Source organism: Penicillium macrosclerotiorum (genome assembly GCF_028827735.1).
Source record: "Penicillium macrosclerotiorum strain IBT 26536 chromosome Unknown utg000002l_segment0_segment0, whole genome shotgun sequence".
NCBI lineage: Eukaryota > Fungi > Ascomycota > Eurotiomycetes > Eurotiales > Aspergillaceae > Penicillium > Penicillium macrosclerotiorum.
Window position 1 is genome coordinate 3,444,587 of NW_026643082.1, and position 16,932 is coordinate 3,461,518.

The 16,932-nt window shown below is 45.5% G+C and overlaps 8 protein-coding genes across 8 annotated transcripts; 3 read left to right on the forward strand and 5 right to left on the reverse strand.

Moving 5' to 3' along the window:
- Positions 1-36: 36 nt before the first annotated feature.
- Positions 37-819, forward strand: N7462_002386 (aminotransferase class IV; the record flags this gene model as incomplete). Its single annotated transcript, XM_057074112.1, has 1 exon — positions 37-819. One exon carries the CDS (start codon positions 37-39, stop codon positions 817-819), a length of 783 nt encoding a protein of 260 aa, XP_056937753.1.
- A 201-nt stretch (positions 820-1,020) lies between these two features.
- On the reverse strand, positions 1,021-2,389 carry N7462_002387 (tryptophan--tRNA ligase WRS1; the record flags this gene model as incomplete). Its single annotated transcript, XM_057074113.1, has 2 exons — positions 1,021-1,936; positions 1,998-2,389. 2 exons carry the CDS (start codon positions 2,387-2,389, stop codon positions 1,021-1,023), a joined length of 1,308 nt encoding a protein of 435 aa, XP_056937754.1.
- A 515-nt stretch (positions 2,390-2,904) lies between these two features.
- On the reverse strand, positions 2,905-3,819 carry N7462_002388 (uncharacterized protein; the record flags this gene model as incomplete). Its single annotated transcript, XM_057074114.1, has 2 exons — positions 2,905-3,689; positions 3,762-3,819. The coding sequence occupies 2 exons, from the start codon at positions 3,817-3,819 to the stop codon at positions 2,905-2,907; spliced, it is 843 nt and encodes a 280-aa protein (XP_056937755.1).
- A 1,470-nt stretch (positions 3,820-5,289) lies between these two features.
- On the reverse strand, positions 5,290-6,409 carry N7462_002389 (phytanoyl-CoA dioxygenase family protein; the record flags this gene model as incomplete). Its single annotated transcript, XM_057074115.1, has 3 exons — positions 5,290-5,690; positions 5,741-6,105; positions 6,171-6,409. 3 exons carry the CDS (start codon positions 6,407-6,409, stop codon positions 5,290-5,292), a joined length of 1,005 nt encoding a protein of 334 aa, XP_056937756.1.
- A 2,693-nt stretch (positions 6,410-9,102) lies between these two features.
- N7462_002390 (uncharacterized protein) lies at positions 9,103-10,792 on the forward strand (the record flags this gene model as incomplete). The annotated part of the gene is made up of 2 exons (XM_057074116.1): positions 9,103-9,420; positions 9,506-10,792. 2 exons carry the CDS (start codon positions 9,103-9,105, stop codon positions 10,790-10,792), a joined length of 1,605 nt encoding a protein of 534 aa, XP_056937757.1.
- An 880-nt stretch (positions 10,793-11,672) lies between these two features.
- On the reverse strand, positions 11,673-11,965 carry N7462_002391 (uncharacterized protein; the record flags this gene model as incomplete). The annotated part of the gene is made up of 2 exons (XM_057074117.1): positions 11,673-11,830; positions 11,887-11,965. The coding sequence occupies 2 exons, from the start codon at positions 11,963-11,965 to the stop codon at positions 11,673-11,675; spliced, it is 237 nt and encodes a 78-aa protein (XP_056937758.1).
- A 1,360-nt stretch (positions 11,966-13,325) lies between these two features.
- On the reverse strand, positions 13,326-15,605 carry N7462_002392 (exosome nuclease subunit RRP6; the record flags this gene model as incomplete). The annotated part of the gene is made up of 1 exon (XM_057074118.1): positions 13,326-15,605. One exon carries the CDS (start codon positions 15,603-15,605, stop codon positions 13,326-13,328), a length of 2,280 nt encoding a protein of 759 aa, XP_056937759.1.
- A 287-nt stretch (positions 15,606-15,892) lies between these two features.
- N7462_002393 (uncharacterized protein) lies at positions 15,893-16,327 on the forward strand (the record flags this gene model as incomplete). Its single annotated transcript, XM_057074119.1, has 4 exons — positions 15,893-15,933; positions 16,006-16,043; positions 16,099-16,169; positions 16,235-16,327. The coding sequence occupies 4 exons, from the start codon at positions 15,893-15,895 to the stop codon at positions 16,325-16,327; spliced, it is 243 nt and encodes an 80-aa protein (XP_056937760.1).
- Between the last annotated feature and the right edge of the window lie 605 nt (positions 16,328-16,932).

Genomic DNA, 16,932 nt, shown 5'->3' on the forward strand with positions numbered 1-16,932 from the left:
ATGGCAGCAAAGCAACAACGTTGAACATACTCGAATATGTCCTCCTTTCAGATCATTTCATCCCTTCGATATGACCCCGATCTGCCGACGGTGACCTCCCAACATGCAAGCATCTACCCTCACCCAGCGCAGTCGCCTTATTATCTCCTGGCCTACCATCAACAGCGTCTTATAAGTGCTGCCCAGCACTTCCAATGGCCCAAGGCATTGGATTTTCTACAACGGGACCTAGGCGATTTCGAACAATTCCTAGACGCGTTTATCCCAGACAAGCACAAGCCATGGAGATTGAGGATTGTGGTGGATTCCGAGGGGAATGGCTCAGTTGACGTACATCCGGCTCCTGCTAGCAGTCTTCTTCACTTCGTGATCCCTTCCCAAGATACGGATCTGCGATCTCCTGTGTGGAAAGTATATCTGGATACACAGTCGACAACGCCCTCCGGCTTCACGACTCACAAAACCACTGCGCGGAATGACTATACGGCAGCTCGTCTACGAGCCGGCATTAGCTCGCCAGCGGAAACATCAGAAGTTTTAGTGGTCAACCCAAATGGCGAAATCATGGAAGGCAGCATCACTACTCCTTACTTTCGACGGCACGACACTGGAGACGGTGGTGGAGCTTCGGGTCCAGAATGGATTACGCCGCCCTTACAAAGTGGTGGAAACGCGGGAACATCTAGAAGATATGCGTTGTCCCAGGGATTCTGTACAGAAGAGGTGATTAGCACGGCCCAGCTAAGAGACGGCGATGAATGTTGGCTCAGCAATGGAGTCCGCGGGTTCATGCGTGGCAAAGTCATTCTGGACCGGTAGCTTTCATGGGCCTCTCCCATTGAAACGAATGGCTTTTGGCCAAAGACTTTGGGATATCAACCCAATCAAGAATTCTACTTCGAGTAAGAAACTTCGAATTAAACATGATTAAGATTTTACAAATCGATTGGGTATGGTCAAGAACTGCTAAATGTTTATTTCTGGGGGAGTATATTGGACTTTTCAGCTTGCCCCTGGTCTCTATTTCTTTTCCTTCTCAACGACTACTGGGCTGGGGTTTCCCTTCCACTCCAAAGGACGTGGGCGCATATATTCGGCCACAATATCGTCAGTGACTTGCGCCCGTCGTTCCTGGAATCCCTGCACATACTTCTGAAGCTCGGCGATGCAGATCTGCTTAAGCTCACCAGTGAGCATCTCGCCCTTCTCGTAGGCAGTTCGGATACGTTCCAACTCCTCATCATCTTCGAGGAAGAAGGTCAGATACTGGAAAGGCACGTCGACCTTAGAGTTGCCTCCGAGCTGACGGTGGAGCTCGGTTGTTTCCTGGCCGCCGGAGAAGGCAAACTTGTTGATCTTGTTCTTGATCTTGTTGGGGGCGTCACTCATGAAGATGGCAGACGAATCAATACTGGCAGACATCTTAGAGCCGGGGCCTTGGAGGGCAGGCAGGAAGATAGAGTGGATGAGCGAAGGCTTCTTGTACTTCATCTTCTCGGCGTGTTCTCGACATTGCCGGAAGTACGGGTCCTGGTCAATGGCACAAGGAATCAAGCAGGGAATTGAAGCAACCTTCTTCCGGTCAGTGCCGAAGATCTGGGGGAAGCTTGTCGCGAAGGCCGTCGCAGACTGGGTAGCGCAGAAGTGGAATTCTCCGATGTTATTACTATCATTGAAGCCGAAGGTGCCGCGAACCTGGTTGATGGTGATACGCTTGGCCATTCTGCAAATGTTTTCGTAAAAGGCTCCGCCAACAAAATCAAAATCGCTGAAAATGAAAGTCTTCTTCATGTCGAACCCAACAGCGATGATGTCCCTCGCATTTGCCTTGGTGAATCGCTTGACATCGTCGATCTCGATCTTCTGGGAATGCATATATTTCTCATCGTCGGTCATCATAATGACGAGGGGGACATCGAAGACATCCTGGAGCCACCTTATTGAAACATTGCATATCAGTGATCGGATCGTCAAAAAAAGAGACACGAGGAGCATACTTTGTGAACTCGAAAGGAACAGTGTGTCCCACGTGCATGCTATCGCTACTCGGACCACGTCCTGTATAGAGATAGAATGGCTGACCCTTCTCATGGCGGTCCAAGATCTTGCTCAGCTCGCGGTGACTGAAGACGATGCCACGGCGCATGAAACGGTGCGGGCGATGACCAGTGACTTTCTCGAAGCGCTCAAGAAGGTCCGGGGTCAGAGGCGTGGCGCCAAATTCCCGCACCAATTTGTCATAATCAACAGGCAAGAGCTTGCCGGACTCATCAACACCTCCGGAGACATCGAACGGGGTGACGATTTGGCCTGTCGCCTTTGACTGAGGAGCCTTTTCGGCGAGACTCAAGTTTGTTAGCGCCGGAGGCTGTCCTGGTTCGTCCGCCATGATATTTAATCGATATGGACTAGGTGTAAGCAATTAGTTTCGCCATTTTCTTCAAGAATACCAATTGATCCTTACCTTGTGCGTGTCGTGGGCTTGCAACAATCTTCAATATTTGGCGGGGAATTTCTGCCCCTCGCCGGCGATGAGTCAGATCCACTCGCTGTCAATTCACAATGTGATTGGTTTATATCATAAGACATCACGTGGCACTAACTTGAAGCTGAGGCATATATCACTTCAGCCTGAGGCAGTCAGACTCCTAGTAGAGCTTTTATGTAGATAGACTAGTAAATCTATCCCGCTTGAAGAAAATCAGAACAATACAGCAACATGATAGGTGACAAATATTATTCGTCATAAAAATGAATTTATGATCGTCTGGAAACCGAGTTAGAGCAAAAGCTCTGGTCCTTGTGATTGTTCCCAGATCACTGGACTTGAGCTACTTTTGCAAGCTTAGAATGGGTGCCACGCTGGATCAAGCATTGAGAATGAGAATTTCAATATATCATCATTCAAAGATCCCAACTCCATGCTTTTCTGAGCTTGGCCCCAAGAGCAGTCGATGGCCAGTAATTGTTATCCCGAACAGTATTTACAATGATGTCCATCAATGCCTGTTGTTCTGCAAATTCAGAAAATCTATCACCACATATGGCAATGGCAAAAGCTGCTGTCAGAAGTGCGGTCGGCTCTTGTCTGTTTGATATCGCTGTCCCGCAAATGTCCAAGACAATCGACCTGAGTTTGGCATCCATAGACTCCATTGCGCTTCGATGGCCCGGGCCAACCCGTACCACTCTCGGGTCATAAGCTGTAAGTAATATGTTGATCAAGCCAATTGTTTGCTCGGCAACAATGTGGCAATCATTCAAGTACCACTTCCGAGGAAATAAGTTGGCCTTCTCTTCGTTCCAATTGTCAGAGTAGATAGGAAGGAAAGAAGGTGGTCGCTTTTCGAGCCATCGGTGATAGATTGATGTTAGCTCCTCATAATCTGTGTGTAACTGCGTATCTTGATCTTCATAGCAATACTTTACGACATGCGCAGCAATAATTAGAAGTCGGTTGACCAATACATGGTCAGGAGCAGTGTCCCACGAGAGGTAGCTATCGCACACTTCAAGAGAGAGACGAAAGGTACGCTGCTGCAAGAAGGCCATATGGAACTCTTGTCTGAATCCGACCCAGAATGCGGCGTGTCGTAGTCCAGAAGATAACAGTGCCAAGCTTGCTTGTGCTTCAATGAATACTTGCAGTCCCCTAGTAGCAGCATCAGTAGGCAATTCCATAAATGGAGCTACGTATATGGTAAGCCGGTGTTAGCCAGAATAATATAGACAGAATGCTGTTGAAATATGGGTAACCATACAATCTAATTCCTCGTAAAATCGAAGGACCACTGCCGCAGCGAGCATATTTTCGTCCATAATTGCGTCTGGCTTATTTGCAAGGAGTCTCAATTGCGCAATAGATCGGCTATGATAATCAAGCACCGCGGCTTCGCTGATAATAAGGTCACGGTGGATGCCTAATTCAACTGCCTTTTCCTTCTGACGACTTTTCGGCAATGTCGTAAAGTGCCTGGCTGATGCAGAGAGGACCGCATTGAAAAGAGGCGAGCAAGAACGTGCCCGTTGGGGGACAACAACCCCAAAGTGTTGTTCAGGATCACATATGTCGAACTTAACAAACTAATTAGCAATTTGGACTTATTGATATTAATACCTACTAAACTTACCCAATTAGCTAGTTCCTCCACAAAATATCTTAAAAGAAATGCTTCTCCAAAGTTAATCTGATAGGGAAGATATTGATCCTCTCTTTGAAAAAAAGGTAGGATCTATCAACATCAGTTTGAATCCGGTTCAAATGTGAGAGTCTTTTCATCTTCTGGAAAACCAGGGACGAGGGGAATTATATCAGTTCACCTACAATCGGTTCAGTGTCCCTGGATATATTTGACTGGGTTGAAACTAGTTCTTTCGAATTTCGATCAAGAACAGTATCATTACCAGTGATTTTGGCATTTTCGCTGCGAGAAGTATGCTGGGAGGGGCCGATCTCAGGACAATGCCCAGTGAACTTGGGGGTCTCATCGACGTATTGAAGCACTATAGAGACATTATTATATAAATACCGAAATCATTTGGAACCTGACATATTAGATCTAACCTGATTCTGAAGGGTTTGAATTTATCTGGGAAGAGGACCTGTTGCGAAATTGCAGCTTCGACTCCTGACGGACGCAGGCTCGCCCTTGCTTCTTGCATCTGGTGCATTTTGGCTTGATATTATCACCTACATGGCGATCAGTTGTCAGAATAAATATTTCAGATTGATGAACATATCACATAAAGGGAAAGCTGTTTACATTTCAAATGATTTCCTGTCGAGGGACTAGAGTCAATTTAGGGTCTAGACACCGGTGGGGAACTCGGTCAGGAGGACCTACTGCGGCAGTTCTCACTGGAGAAAGTAAGCGTTGTATATCATATTAAATCCGAGTCGGATATATTTTTGCATATCCAAGTTCACATACCACGGCTTTGATCTCGGGGCCATTAGAGTTGGGTTTGGCGGACAGTCGTCTACTGATTGAAAGTAAAATGACCTGGTGGGATGGGAATGTTTCTGGTCAGGTGACCTTCTCTGACCCAGACTAGACTCACAGTTGAACTGTTAATTCCTATTAAAACGTACATTTGAGATATCAATAGCCGGTAGTCTAATTCTACTATACCTACTGGAATATGATAACACCAGATCTGATGTCCATTTATGTAACTATTTAGAAGTCAAATTTCTGACCGAGCCAAGTAATAATCGGAGCAAGTGCCAGATACTAGTGAAAAGAGATCTATCAATTTCCAGGGACTATGAAATTTTCTTCAAATAAATCACAGCCCATCATCTGGTCTCCATATTCTGAACCATCGCTGATCAATACCCGGATCATTCTTCTCATAGAATCTCAGATCTGTACTAAGGCGGATGCGACCTGTGTGGTCCTCATTCCGTCCACTAGCATGAATACTGTGCGGGTCGTGAAATACTACATCTCCTGCTTCATAGTCTGCAACAAGCCATTTATGAACCCCGTAAGCGGAGTGCATTTCCTGGAAGTTTTGAGGAGACGATGCAATCATACCCCCACCAAGCATGCTCATGTTGTAGGCCGAGATGCGATCTTCTTGCGTCATTGCTTCAGACCGCTTAGTAAAGTCCTCCTCAATCGCACGGCCAAGCGGGACTGAGTTCTCGAGATAACAAAGGCCACCTCCGTTGACAGAGATATCCCCTATAATGAAATCAACTAGATGAATGTTGAACCGAACAACATAAGCTTACCGATTGGTACCCAAGCTGTCAAAAAGAATCCATTGCCTCCTCTTAGAAACAATTTATCATAATGGATGCCGGTTCCCATTCCAAATGGAACATTGTGTCGAAGCATCGTTCGATCCAATATTTGATGTTCTTTCCAACCCATAAGATCTCTGATGAACCTAGTCAGAGCTGGATGTTCCACGAATTGTCGATATGCCAAGTCTTTATGAGCGTCGATGAGGATCTTCTCTTCTACCGGATCTGCCGGAAGGCCTTGTCCGCCAATTCCTTTGTGAGCATCCGGATGGGCAGAATTGTTAAAAATACCATCCCTGGGTAATGTTCCAGGCTCTAGGAATGAAGTACGAGAATATTGGCGGAAATAGCTGAATGGAAAGATGCTTGTTAGGGTGGCCGTGAGCATTTGTCGGAGATTTTGGAAGAGATTTACCTCTCTCTCATACTGAGAACATCATTTCTAGGAATCAATCCCTTGATAAACAAGTATCCGTCTTCTTTCAGCCGGTGTCTCATTCCGTCGATCGGCAGAGATGTTGACGTTGGCCGTAGGAGGCCAATGTGGTCCGTGGATATTCGGCCACCATTCTGTCCCAGTCCGTCAGGTAGAAAATTTTCTATAGATTTGTTGAGAACAGGAACCGATGCGGGCTTAATGAATGTTGCAGCCATGTTGAGCAGAAGAAATATCTGAAGGAAAAAAAGTTTCACATCCTGCTGTGTCGGGTTGGAGAACTCAACTTGGGCGGGGCAAGTATGATCAGCCGATCTATATATTGCCCAATAATATATACATTCTGTCAACCCAGCTTGAAAGGCTTGAGAATACTAGACCAATAAGCTACTTGGAGGGGGTCAGCAAGTTCTGGATGAACAGGAAGTGCCGCGCAATCTATAATAGATCGCCCACATTGGCAGGAGAAGTCTCCACTTCACGATCGGAACGTTGGTACACTAACCATATTTATCCAAAAATCGCCGAACTCTACCTATTCTGGCTTGAATTCGGCGAGTATGACCTATTTTAGGGAAGCACACTCAAACTCCCATATTCATTTGAGGATCAAAAACATGCAAAGTGCGGAGGGCCGGAGGTAAACTTGATTTTTCTAAATATATATCCATAGATAGATAGCATATGTACACAATTCTAATAATGTTTAACACATTGACGTCTTTGAGCTTACTGAACTAGGGCCATTTCCTCACTCCAAAACAACCAAGAAATTGAGTCTTAGGAAATATATATATATATAAACTCACTTTGAGTAAAAGTTTATACAGTGTTAGAACCGGGGTTTTGTAGCTACGTGCACCAAGTTGAACATAGAACAACAAGTCACTGCACCTTTTCACTCTAAAATAGCAGGAATCCCTCACGTGGCGCGCAAGGTGACCCATACTTGGCCAGGGAGTGTTCCATGATAGAGGAGCCAGAGTACAGGAACGTATGAGAAGATGAAGTGACTCTGGTGTTGTGAACAGTCTGAATCTCAAGGCTCGGTAGAATCCTGACTGCCTTTTTAATCTTTTTAATAACTAGTAATTTGGTTAACTAATTAACCAAACTAAGTTAACTACACAAAAATTCCCCTACAAACAATTCAAGTTAATGTAGTGTATTAAGAGAGAAAGAGTTTCCATCACAATTCTTTGCTGACTTTGAACCATTTATAGAAATAAACTAGTCCTAAGAAGTAGGCATATCGATCTATTTTAAGTGGTTGCTTTTGCATACTAAAGCCAAAAAGCATATAAGCTTCTCCTATTTACTGTGATTTTATATAATTCGTTGTTATATGCAGGGGCAACTAAATGCGAAGGCCGAATCCTGTCAAAAACCTCACTCGTAGGGGTCATTTGGTGTGGATTTTAATTTCAAAAGAAAAGCATAGCATACTGGCGGCTTATATTTCTAGATACTATGTGAAGTCGTCATAGAATTCGTACCTCATCCCAATGACGGCAGTTGCGAAGAAGCTCGCCCAGGCCATATCTGGTGCAATGTCCTCGAGCGGGCAGGCAGCCTCCCGTATACTCTGCAATTGCCGCCAGGGCTCGCAGTGCTCTCCGTCATTTCTCTGCACCACTTCAAACGCGCTCCGGGCCCGACTCCCGACTTTACAGAAGACGCGCAGGTCTAGCCCCAGTCAACATTCGACCCAAGCTTCACTGATGGCACCAACCGAGCCGACGTCGACGTCATCCTTGATAAGCGCTGGTGAGGCCACGTCATGGGAAGGCGTAAGCAGTATCTCGGACGTTGATCCTCACTCGGGAATCAACCCCTCGAGGGGCTGTATGAGGACAACTTGGTTGGCGCGGAGTAGAAGGTTGCTGACTACCTGTGTCACGTCCTGAACCGAAGCTAGATGGCTATCGCTCACTTCCCATATCAGAGATCATCATTATCCTAGTATCTCTCACCTTTACCTCACTTTCACATGTTCCCTTACATTGTGATGATGATAGTAGTGAGGTGATAGAAGAGGTGAGAGTAAACGAGAGAGCAACGAGAGAACAAGGAGAAGATTTTGTATATATTCGCCTAAAAAGACTGATGATAAATAAATGATCATGGGCCGCGCACTTTGTAAATAAACCTCCCATAGGGAGTTAGCCTCGCACAACTTATAATTCTTCCGCGGCCCTCACACCTTGTGCGCTTTCTGAAAGTAGAATGCTGCAATCTTCGGACGGAAGCACTTACAAATAATTGCTCTACAGCAACCATCGTCTTTTTGCTCTGAATGAAAGCCGTGTTGCTGATCATCAAACATATCTTCTATTGAATATCTCTTCGAATAGTAGGTCTGAACGAAAGCCTCCTCAATTCATCCCCAAAAGTCCCTGTGTTGTGGCATCTGCCAAGCTCGTGATGTAATGAAGAAGAAAATTGCCTCGGAAAACGGGCCCCGATGTTTGACCGAGCCTGAAGAAGCAATAGCGATAGCCGATATAAAGGATACAAAATTACCCTTCTGGGGAATTAGCGGCGACGAACAGACTTTGACGGGCTCAAAAATGAGTGATCGGGCCTGCCTTGAAATGCTGATTTGACGTTCCCCGCATATTGGCTGCGGAACGCGGGGTTTCGGGAGATCTTACGTGCATTTAGTGTCAGAGTAATACCCGGGCAATTGATTGGGGATTGCAAAGCTGGGGATATATACAAGTATATAATCTTCGCGTGCCGTTTACTGGAATACTTATTTAATGGCATTATATATCCTTCTGCAGATAAATCACGCTTACGATCCAATTGGCACCTCTAAACAAAAATGAAATCCATTGTCATGTTTAAAACCGACAATTATACCGAAAAAGGCACAAGGGATATGCACGACTGCTCTGACATGTCCAAAATGGAAGACTCAGAACATATCGAACTACCCCATGATGCAGATATTGAAAAGACCAATATGTCAACAAAGGTGGAGGATATAGTCAGAAGTGTTGACGACATTCCTGTCAGCCTATTTGTATGGCTGGTAGCTGTCACCACGTCAATGGCAGGGATGCTCTTTGGCTATGACACAGGCATAATTTCGGCCGTCCTTGTATACCTAAAGGACGATCTCAACAATAGACCAATAACTAGCAATGAGAAGGAGTTGATTACATCCCTCTGCTCTGGGGGCGCATTTGTTGGTGCGATATTTGCAGGGAATACCGCAGACAGAGTACGATTTTCTTCTTGTCTATTTTGATTTTCTATTGATGTATCCCCCCTTCCTTCTATGCCGCACGCTTACGGATTCCTTTCAGTTCGGCCGAAAAATGGCGATATATCTCGGTTGCTTCCTTTTCCTTGTTGGCGCTGTATTACAATGTGCAGCTTATACAATTCCCCAAATGGCTGTCGGTCGGTTGGTGGTTGGCTTAGGCGTGGGGTCGGCGGCGATGGTCTTGCCATTATATGTCGCAGAGATCGCCCCCGCCAAAGCTCGGGGAAGATTGATCGGATTGAACAATATGTCGATCACTGGAGGTCAAGTCATATCATACGCAATAGGAGCCGCATTTGGAGGAGTCGATCACGGATGGAGATACATGGTAGGGCTCGGGGCCGTCCCTGCCATTGTTCTTGCTTGTCTTCTTCCCTTCTGCCCTGAGTCTCCCAGATATTTGACATACAACGGCCGTGAAGAGGAGGCCAATCTTATTTTACAGAGAATTTACAAGAATGCATCGGAGGTGCAACTGGAGTCGATAACGATGTCAATAAAAGCGGCCTGCGAACAAGCCCGAGAGATCAACGACAATGGAAGTCGATTCCAGAAGATCAAACAGCTGCACCTGGTTCCTAGCAACCTCCGTGCTTTAATCAGCGCTTGTGGTCTGATGGTAATATCCCAATTGTCAGGTTTCAATTGTTTAATGTATTACAGTAGCTCTCTTATCTCTGGCATTGGCTTCAACAATCCCACGGCCGTTGGTCTTGTGGTTGCAGGAACCAATTTTGTGATGACATGGGTGAACATGATGGTAGTGGACAAAATGGGACGCAGGCGTCTACTTCTATCCACAGCCTGGGGAATGTCTGTCGGGCTTATTGCGATCGCCGTTTCCTTCAGATGGATCCCAATTGATATGGACACCGCAGAAGTGGAATCAACAGGTCAAGTGTCGGTAGCAGCAATCATCGTGATTGTTTTCATGGTTTGGTTTGTTATTTTTTACGGTGTTTCTGTGGGGAACACCGCCTGGATGAGCACAGACTTTTTCCCCCTAGAAGTGCGCGCCATGGGTACCATGTGGCTCACCTGTTCTAACTGGGGTAGTAATGTGATTGTCTCCAGCACATTCCTTTCGATGATGAAAACCATGACTCCTTCTGGAGCATTTGGCTTTTATGCTGGTATCTGTGGATTTGGGTATATATGGATTTATTTCTTCTATCCTGAAGTTTCCGGACTTGTTCTGGAGGAAGTCCAAGAAGTCTTTGAACATGGCTTTGGTGTTAGATATGCGAAAAATCTACGCAAAGAACGAAGTAATATCATCAAGGAGCAACTGAAGACTCAAGAAAAGTCTTTCCCCGCCGGACATTGAAGTTGAGGGATATTTGACCACGCCACCTTCCAATATTTCCATGTGTCAAGATCTGAAATGACTCTATCTACATTCACTACCGAGTCCAATTATGGTCCATAGAATCGTCGGATTCAGTTAAGAGATTTTCTTTTTTTGCACAGGCCATAAATGATAAATTTAGTTTATATCTCAAATAGACATATCATAGATTCTACCAAAAATGGTATAGAAAGGGAAGTTCTACCTTTTATTCTCATTAGCGCTTTTACATGAGGCAGAATCCACTATCGCCTCAAAGAAGACGGCGCCTAGGGTGATCTAATGAACTTTTTAGTCAAAGGCAAAATGTATGTCTTCACTGGGACCAATTCAGATGGATATTTTAAGCTTGTAGGATAGCTCTTCATCATGACTAGACCACTTGCTCATCTGCGAATTCAGGATGTTTGTGACGATTGGGAGACTGGTATTGGGCGTATAAATTGAATCTCAGGATCAAGTTTCAATTGTCTTAGACTCAAATCTTTAGACACAGTATCATACCTTTGACTCCATTTGCACAGTAGACGAAAGTCTAGAAAATCTGTGATTAATACTAATCTTCTTTTTGACCTCAACTATCAATAGAACCGATACTCTTGCCACGGTGTATGAGCCTAAGAGGTACCATCGATACAGTAATTAAAAAGCCTCAATCTGGGAATATAAAGAAAAGCACTTTCTCATTCAGACTCTCCTAGTACTAGGCCACGCGTTGAGTATTTGCCTAGTCGGCTGCACCTCCTTCCGTCAAAGTGCCTGCCGCTTTGGTGCATATACCTGCTTATACTAATAAACGAGGTAGTCTGATGTAGTAGATCCCACGCAAGTAAATGTCCTTGCCAGAGACTGACTGACTTTACCACCCACCTCTCCAGCCACCACCTCGCCATCCACCATTCCATCCACCGCCACGCCATCCACCGCCGCCGCCCCAACCGCCGCCCCAACCAGGGCCCCAGTTCTCATTTTGGCCGTTCTGCTGAGCTTCTTCGGCTCGTTTCATCATTTCAACATCTATGGAACTCGGTTAGCCAGCAACGCTCTGTACCGAGATGAATTGAATCACACACCAGGCCCAGGCTCGGGTGCTGGAACAGCCAAAGCAGTACCTGCGAGGCCAACGAGGACAAAGAAGTGACTGAGCAGCATATTTCAAGCAGAAAACTGAAAACCCCAAATTAATATTTATCTCGACTTGATAGTCATCTTTAATGAGATGCTGAAAGAGGTGTCACCTACTTTGTGCTTAGGTTGATGAAGAATAAAAGCACAGTTGCTTTGAAAATGTTGAGAACTCAACGACATGTGTGTCTTTTTATAACCGCGAGATGATTTATATGACTCAGAGTCGAGTCTTCTATTGTCGCATGGTGTAGTTCAAAGGTATGAATATGTCCCGAGATTCTCATAGTCTGAGCCAGTTAGAACAACTCCTTAGTTCCCGACAATTGAGTTCACACCGTGGTCAAGGTCAAGGATTTTCTCATCAAAAATATTCCGCCAAATCGTGTCTGATGCCTCAATTCAGTTTGTGATACCTCCCGGCATTAATTGTCTACCATGTAAGGATCATAGCTGCCAGGAATTTTGGTAATCTATAACGCAGGACAGGCGTGGACCGATGAAAAGATAGGTGTCGCTTTCGAGCCGTGAACTGCCCCGGGCTTGAAAATAAACCAAAGTGGGCAAAATCTTATTGCGCATTTCTTGTTGGACTTTGAATTTCTGGTCTTTCTATTGAATAGCTGTAAAAAATACCCCTTGGCTAATGTTCAAGTTTGCTGCAGCATGTTCGGAAAATATAAACGGCATAAAAGTCACACAATGGTCTTTGTTTCAGTGACCAAGGTATGAGCTATATGGAAACGCCTTATTGTCAAATAGTTGGTTCACTAATTGGGTAGACTTTCACCTGTTGAAGAACAGCCGGCGAACCAAAAAGAGAGACTTGCAACTTCAGCAGACTCTCAAGTTTCTGAACTGTATAACAAAGGAACAGGGATGTTTCTTGGACGACGGCTTGGGTCCCTGGTATTTTGTTTCGACTAGAGAAAAGAAACTTTAACAAACCTGCCCTATCCTCGTTATAGCTGAGATCCAGAACCTCGAACATATGAAAATTGCGCAACGATTGAGGTTCAATATTATGAGGTCCATCCATGTACATTACGAGCTAGATGAATTGTAGCGAAATTATGAGCCAAACTAAGTAGCAATTTCGTTTCACAAGCAATATGATTTTGGTTCTTAGTAGTAGTAGTACTTTTTCATACGGTGAAATTCGGAAAGAGATAGTTACGCGTTTGGTTATCAATTCTATAGCTTGAACTTAGGAATTAATCCTAGATTGACGTGCCATGAAAAGAACAGAGCCCCGGACCCTCTCGGTGACGCATGGGTATCGCTATGCTTGTAATAAATACAAAATATTGAGAAATCTAATCAGACCTAACCCCACACAGATGCTTTTTTTTCGTGAAACCAAAGTAAGTTGCAGATCCAGACCGGCCTATTTGCGGAAGGTCAATGACTTTCCAGCATCATTACGTTTTTGCTTGCGTGCACCCCAGGGTGCTTCCATTGCCTTGGCGTATGGGTTGAATGGCTTTTTCCTTGGCTGTACTGCGCGGTTTGATGCGGAGGGTGCATTGAGAATGGAGTCTGCGGCACCATAATCAAATGGTGTCGACTCTGATTCGGATTGAGAGGCGGACGTTGCAGACTTTTTGGATTTCTTTTCTTTGCGCAACTTCTCATTTTGCTTCGTGTCTGAGTCGGTGTCGTTGCTTATGTTCTCTGAGCTATCGGATGTTGATGATTCTTGATCCGGGACTTCAGTCTGTGCAACCTTCCTCTTGCGAGGACCACCAAGTTCCTTAACAGTGAAAATTTTGGGTTCTTCGGGCGCCGGAGTGGGGACTGGGGCTGGTTCAGAGACAGGGACAGGCTTGCTGCTGGGTTGAACTCCGAGTTTTTCGCGGGCCTCAGAGATAGTTGTCGGCATGGGTGGCAAAGGAAGAGAAAGCCGGAGGGCTTCAGCTGATGCGATATCAGAGTACGATTTCGGAGCAAGGGTTTCTTGGATCTCCCAGACATCACCCCAGAACTGAGATGTTTCGTAACGCTCGGCGACAGGGAACTCAATTTCCGCTGCATCTATTGCGACATCATTCAGAATGGCCTTGGGGCGAGGTGCAATATCGCGCCACTCCGGACCGGTAGCCCCGGCGACCTTCGCCTCTTTGATGATAGCTAGCAAGTCCATGGCTCGATTCTTCGTGATAGGAGTCACAGGCGAAAGAGTACGCAACAAGGTTCCCATGTCAAGAGGCATGACCTGAGCAAGCTTGAAAAGCATATGCTTTGGAAACACACACTGCCAACCTTCATCTTCAGCCCGTGCCACTTCATCACGCCACTGATGAACGGCCCGAAAGACCGCAAATTGCTCTTTGGAAATAGGTCCGGAATTTCGGGAGAGCAAGTCAAACCAACCTCCAGGACCTTGACCATTCGTCGCATCATAGACTGGGCGCTCATAGCGTTGCAGTGCTTCGTTCTTTGAGTTCTCCTGGACGTAATCAATGAGGCTTGCGTCATTTGATGAGTTTTCAATGAGTTCATTTCGTAGGCAGTCGTAGATGTAAAGGAGGTAATGGGTGTCCGATCGAGCATAGTCGAACATGCCGGACGGGAGAGGGCGAACACGCCAGTCGGCCATTTGGTATCGCTTGTCGGCCTCAAAATTAACGAATTTGTTCAAAAGGAATTTCAAGCTTCTCTTTGGGAAACCTAGAGCAGAAGCTGCATGGAAGGTGTCGAACATGCCAACCACATATAGGCCCAAATCACGCTGTAGCCAAATAATATCCATGGTAGATCCATGAAGAACCTTCAGGATCTTCGGGTCCGCAAATACTTCATTGAGAATCTGCAACTCTTCCCGCCATGGCTGTAAGGTATCAACAACCCAATCCTTTTCGCGGGTGCTTATTTGCATCAAGGACACAAGGCCATGGTAGGAGTGAACGTCGTGGTGTTCCAAATCAATCGCAATTTCTTGTGCTTTCTTCAATTCTCCAAGCATTTCTTTGACTCCATCAAGTGTATCAACAAAGGTCGCAGTCGTGTTGTTGAAAGCCAGGTAGTCGATGGGTGGGGAGGTCTGGTATACGGACTTTGGGTACTGCGCATTGCGGATCTCGTTCTCGTAAGGATGAGGGTGTATGAAAGCACCGCCGACTTGCTTTTTTTCCAACGATTTCTTTAATGGAATATTTGCATGCGGCTTGTTCTTGAGGAGAGGAAGGAAGGGACCCAAATCGGAATTGTCAGGTTGATGGTCGAATTTCAGCTGTGGCTTGGGGATTTTTGATGGACCATAGTCATAGATAGTTGGGAACTTGGAGGTCTTCTTGACTGCGGGTGCCTGCTCCTCCTGCGATGGGCTCAACTTTTTGATTACCCCAGTGAACTCATCCAGGCAGGCATCGGCCTTCTCAAGAAGCGAGTCGATCACATCCACCACACCACGCCAGTTATCCTCCACTGAATCTTCATTTTCAAGTCTTGGCGCAGCCACACCAGTTCCGACAGTAGCAGCTTTAAGGACAGCTGAAGTCAGCGCAAGAATGCGCTCGCTTTGTTCGTCGAGCGACTCGGCAAATTCCGAGCTGGAAGTACGATGGAAGTTGAGATCCTCTGACGACAGCTGGCCCACAGTGCGGGTCACTTGTACCAAGGCAGAAGTTAACTTCTCCTGGAAGGGATTGAACTCTGCAGAATCCATGGCAGTTCAACCTGCAGATTCACTGTCGGCAGCAACTGTTAGATTTGTTACAGAAAGCGATGCAGCTACGAAAAAAGTGAACAAAGAAGGCCTCCGCCTTGACCGCCTTCCCCTTCTGGTGGCCGTGGCAGTCCATTTGCCAAGGTTTATTGGCCGACCTCCGATCCATCCTCCGTGGCGACTTTCCTCTGCAACAAGTCTTCCGACGGGTGATTGAGAGGAGTGAAATTATTGTGATTGAAAATTGTTAAAACATATCACTGTCAACTCTATACAATACTACCAATATGGCTGCTTCAATTGCTCCTGAGTGCAACGACATCAAAGAGTGGGTTCCATGCCGATCTTTCAGCTTTTGTCGATTGTGCCAAAAGACCAGTGATTAACTCTAAGTTATCAGGAAATATGACACTTGTTTCCTTAAATGGTACAGTGAGAGTATGTTCAAGGGTCAAATATTCCAATATGCTACCTATGGCTCATGATAACACAGAATATCTTCGAGGCAACACTACATCAAACGACTGCGAGGAGCTATTTAAGAAATACAAGGCTTGCTTGACTGTGAGTACTGTTTTTAACATCAGAACAGGCCTCATTATTCTAATATGGAACTTTTCTTTGTACAGAAATCCCTTAAGGACAAGGGTATCGACACCATGCTGGATGATGCTCGAAAGAGTAGCAGTGAAACTGACTCTGAGTTCCTCAAAAAGTCGTGAATCCTATTTTGGCTCTTCATAATCATCTCTCTTCTTTAATCTCTTCTCTTTCTGTTTGTCAATAGCGAATTGGTTCGGTGCATACTACAGACAACCTCTGTTCTCCCCCCCTGTGTATAATATTTAGCATTTGATGCATATAAGAAAGCTTTGCATAATTTTAGATTGGGCATTCGAGCTAAAGCTGGATTATTAAACCCCCCTTATTGGATAGCCTCCTTACACTGGTGACGGTATAAAATGCAAAGTTACCTTACCACTCTATGAAGGAAGATTTTTATAGCATGTACTCCCATCAAATGAAGGTGGCCCGCCAGCCTATGGCTCAAGGACCGTCCTTGACTATTTTGAACAAACACAAGACGCCGTTAGAAACCATAAGTGAATCAATAGATGACAAAGTTACCAGAGACGTCGGTAAGGCAAGACTGTCCACAGAGAGATGCACTTCAAATGTTCAATTGGGGGGAGGGGGGGGGTGTTGTTAAGAACAAATGAAGAGCCTTTAAGATCTCAATATATATGTGAACCAACTTGCTGAAATTCTCTAAAAGTGTCAATACTCCCCAAAGAATAGTCTCCAAGAGGGAGTAGAAATATTGAGA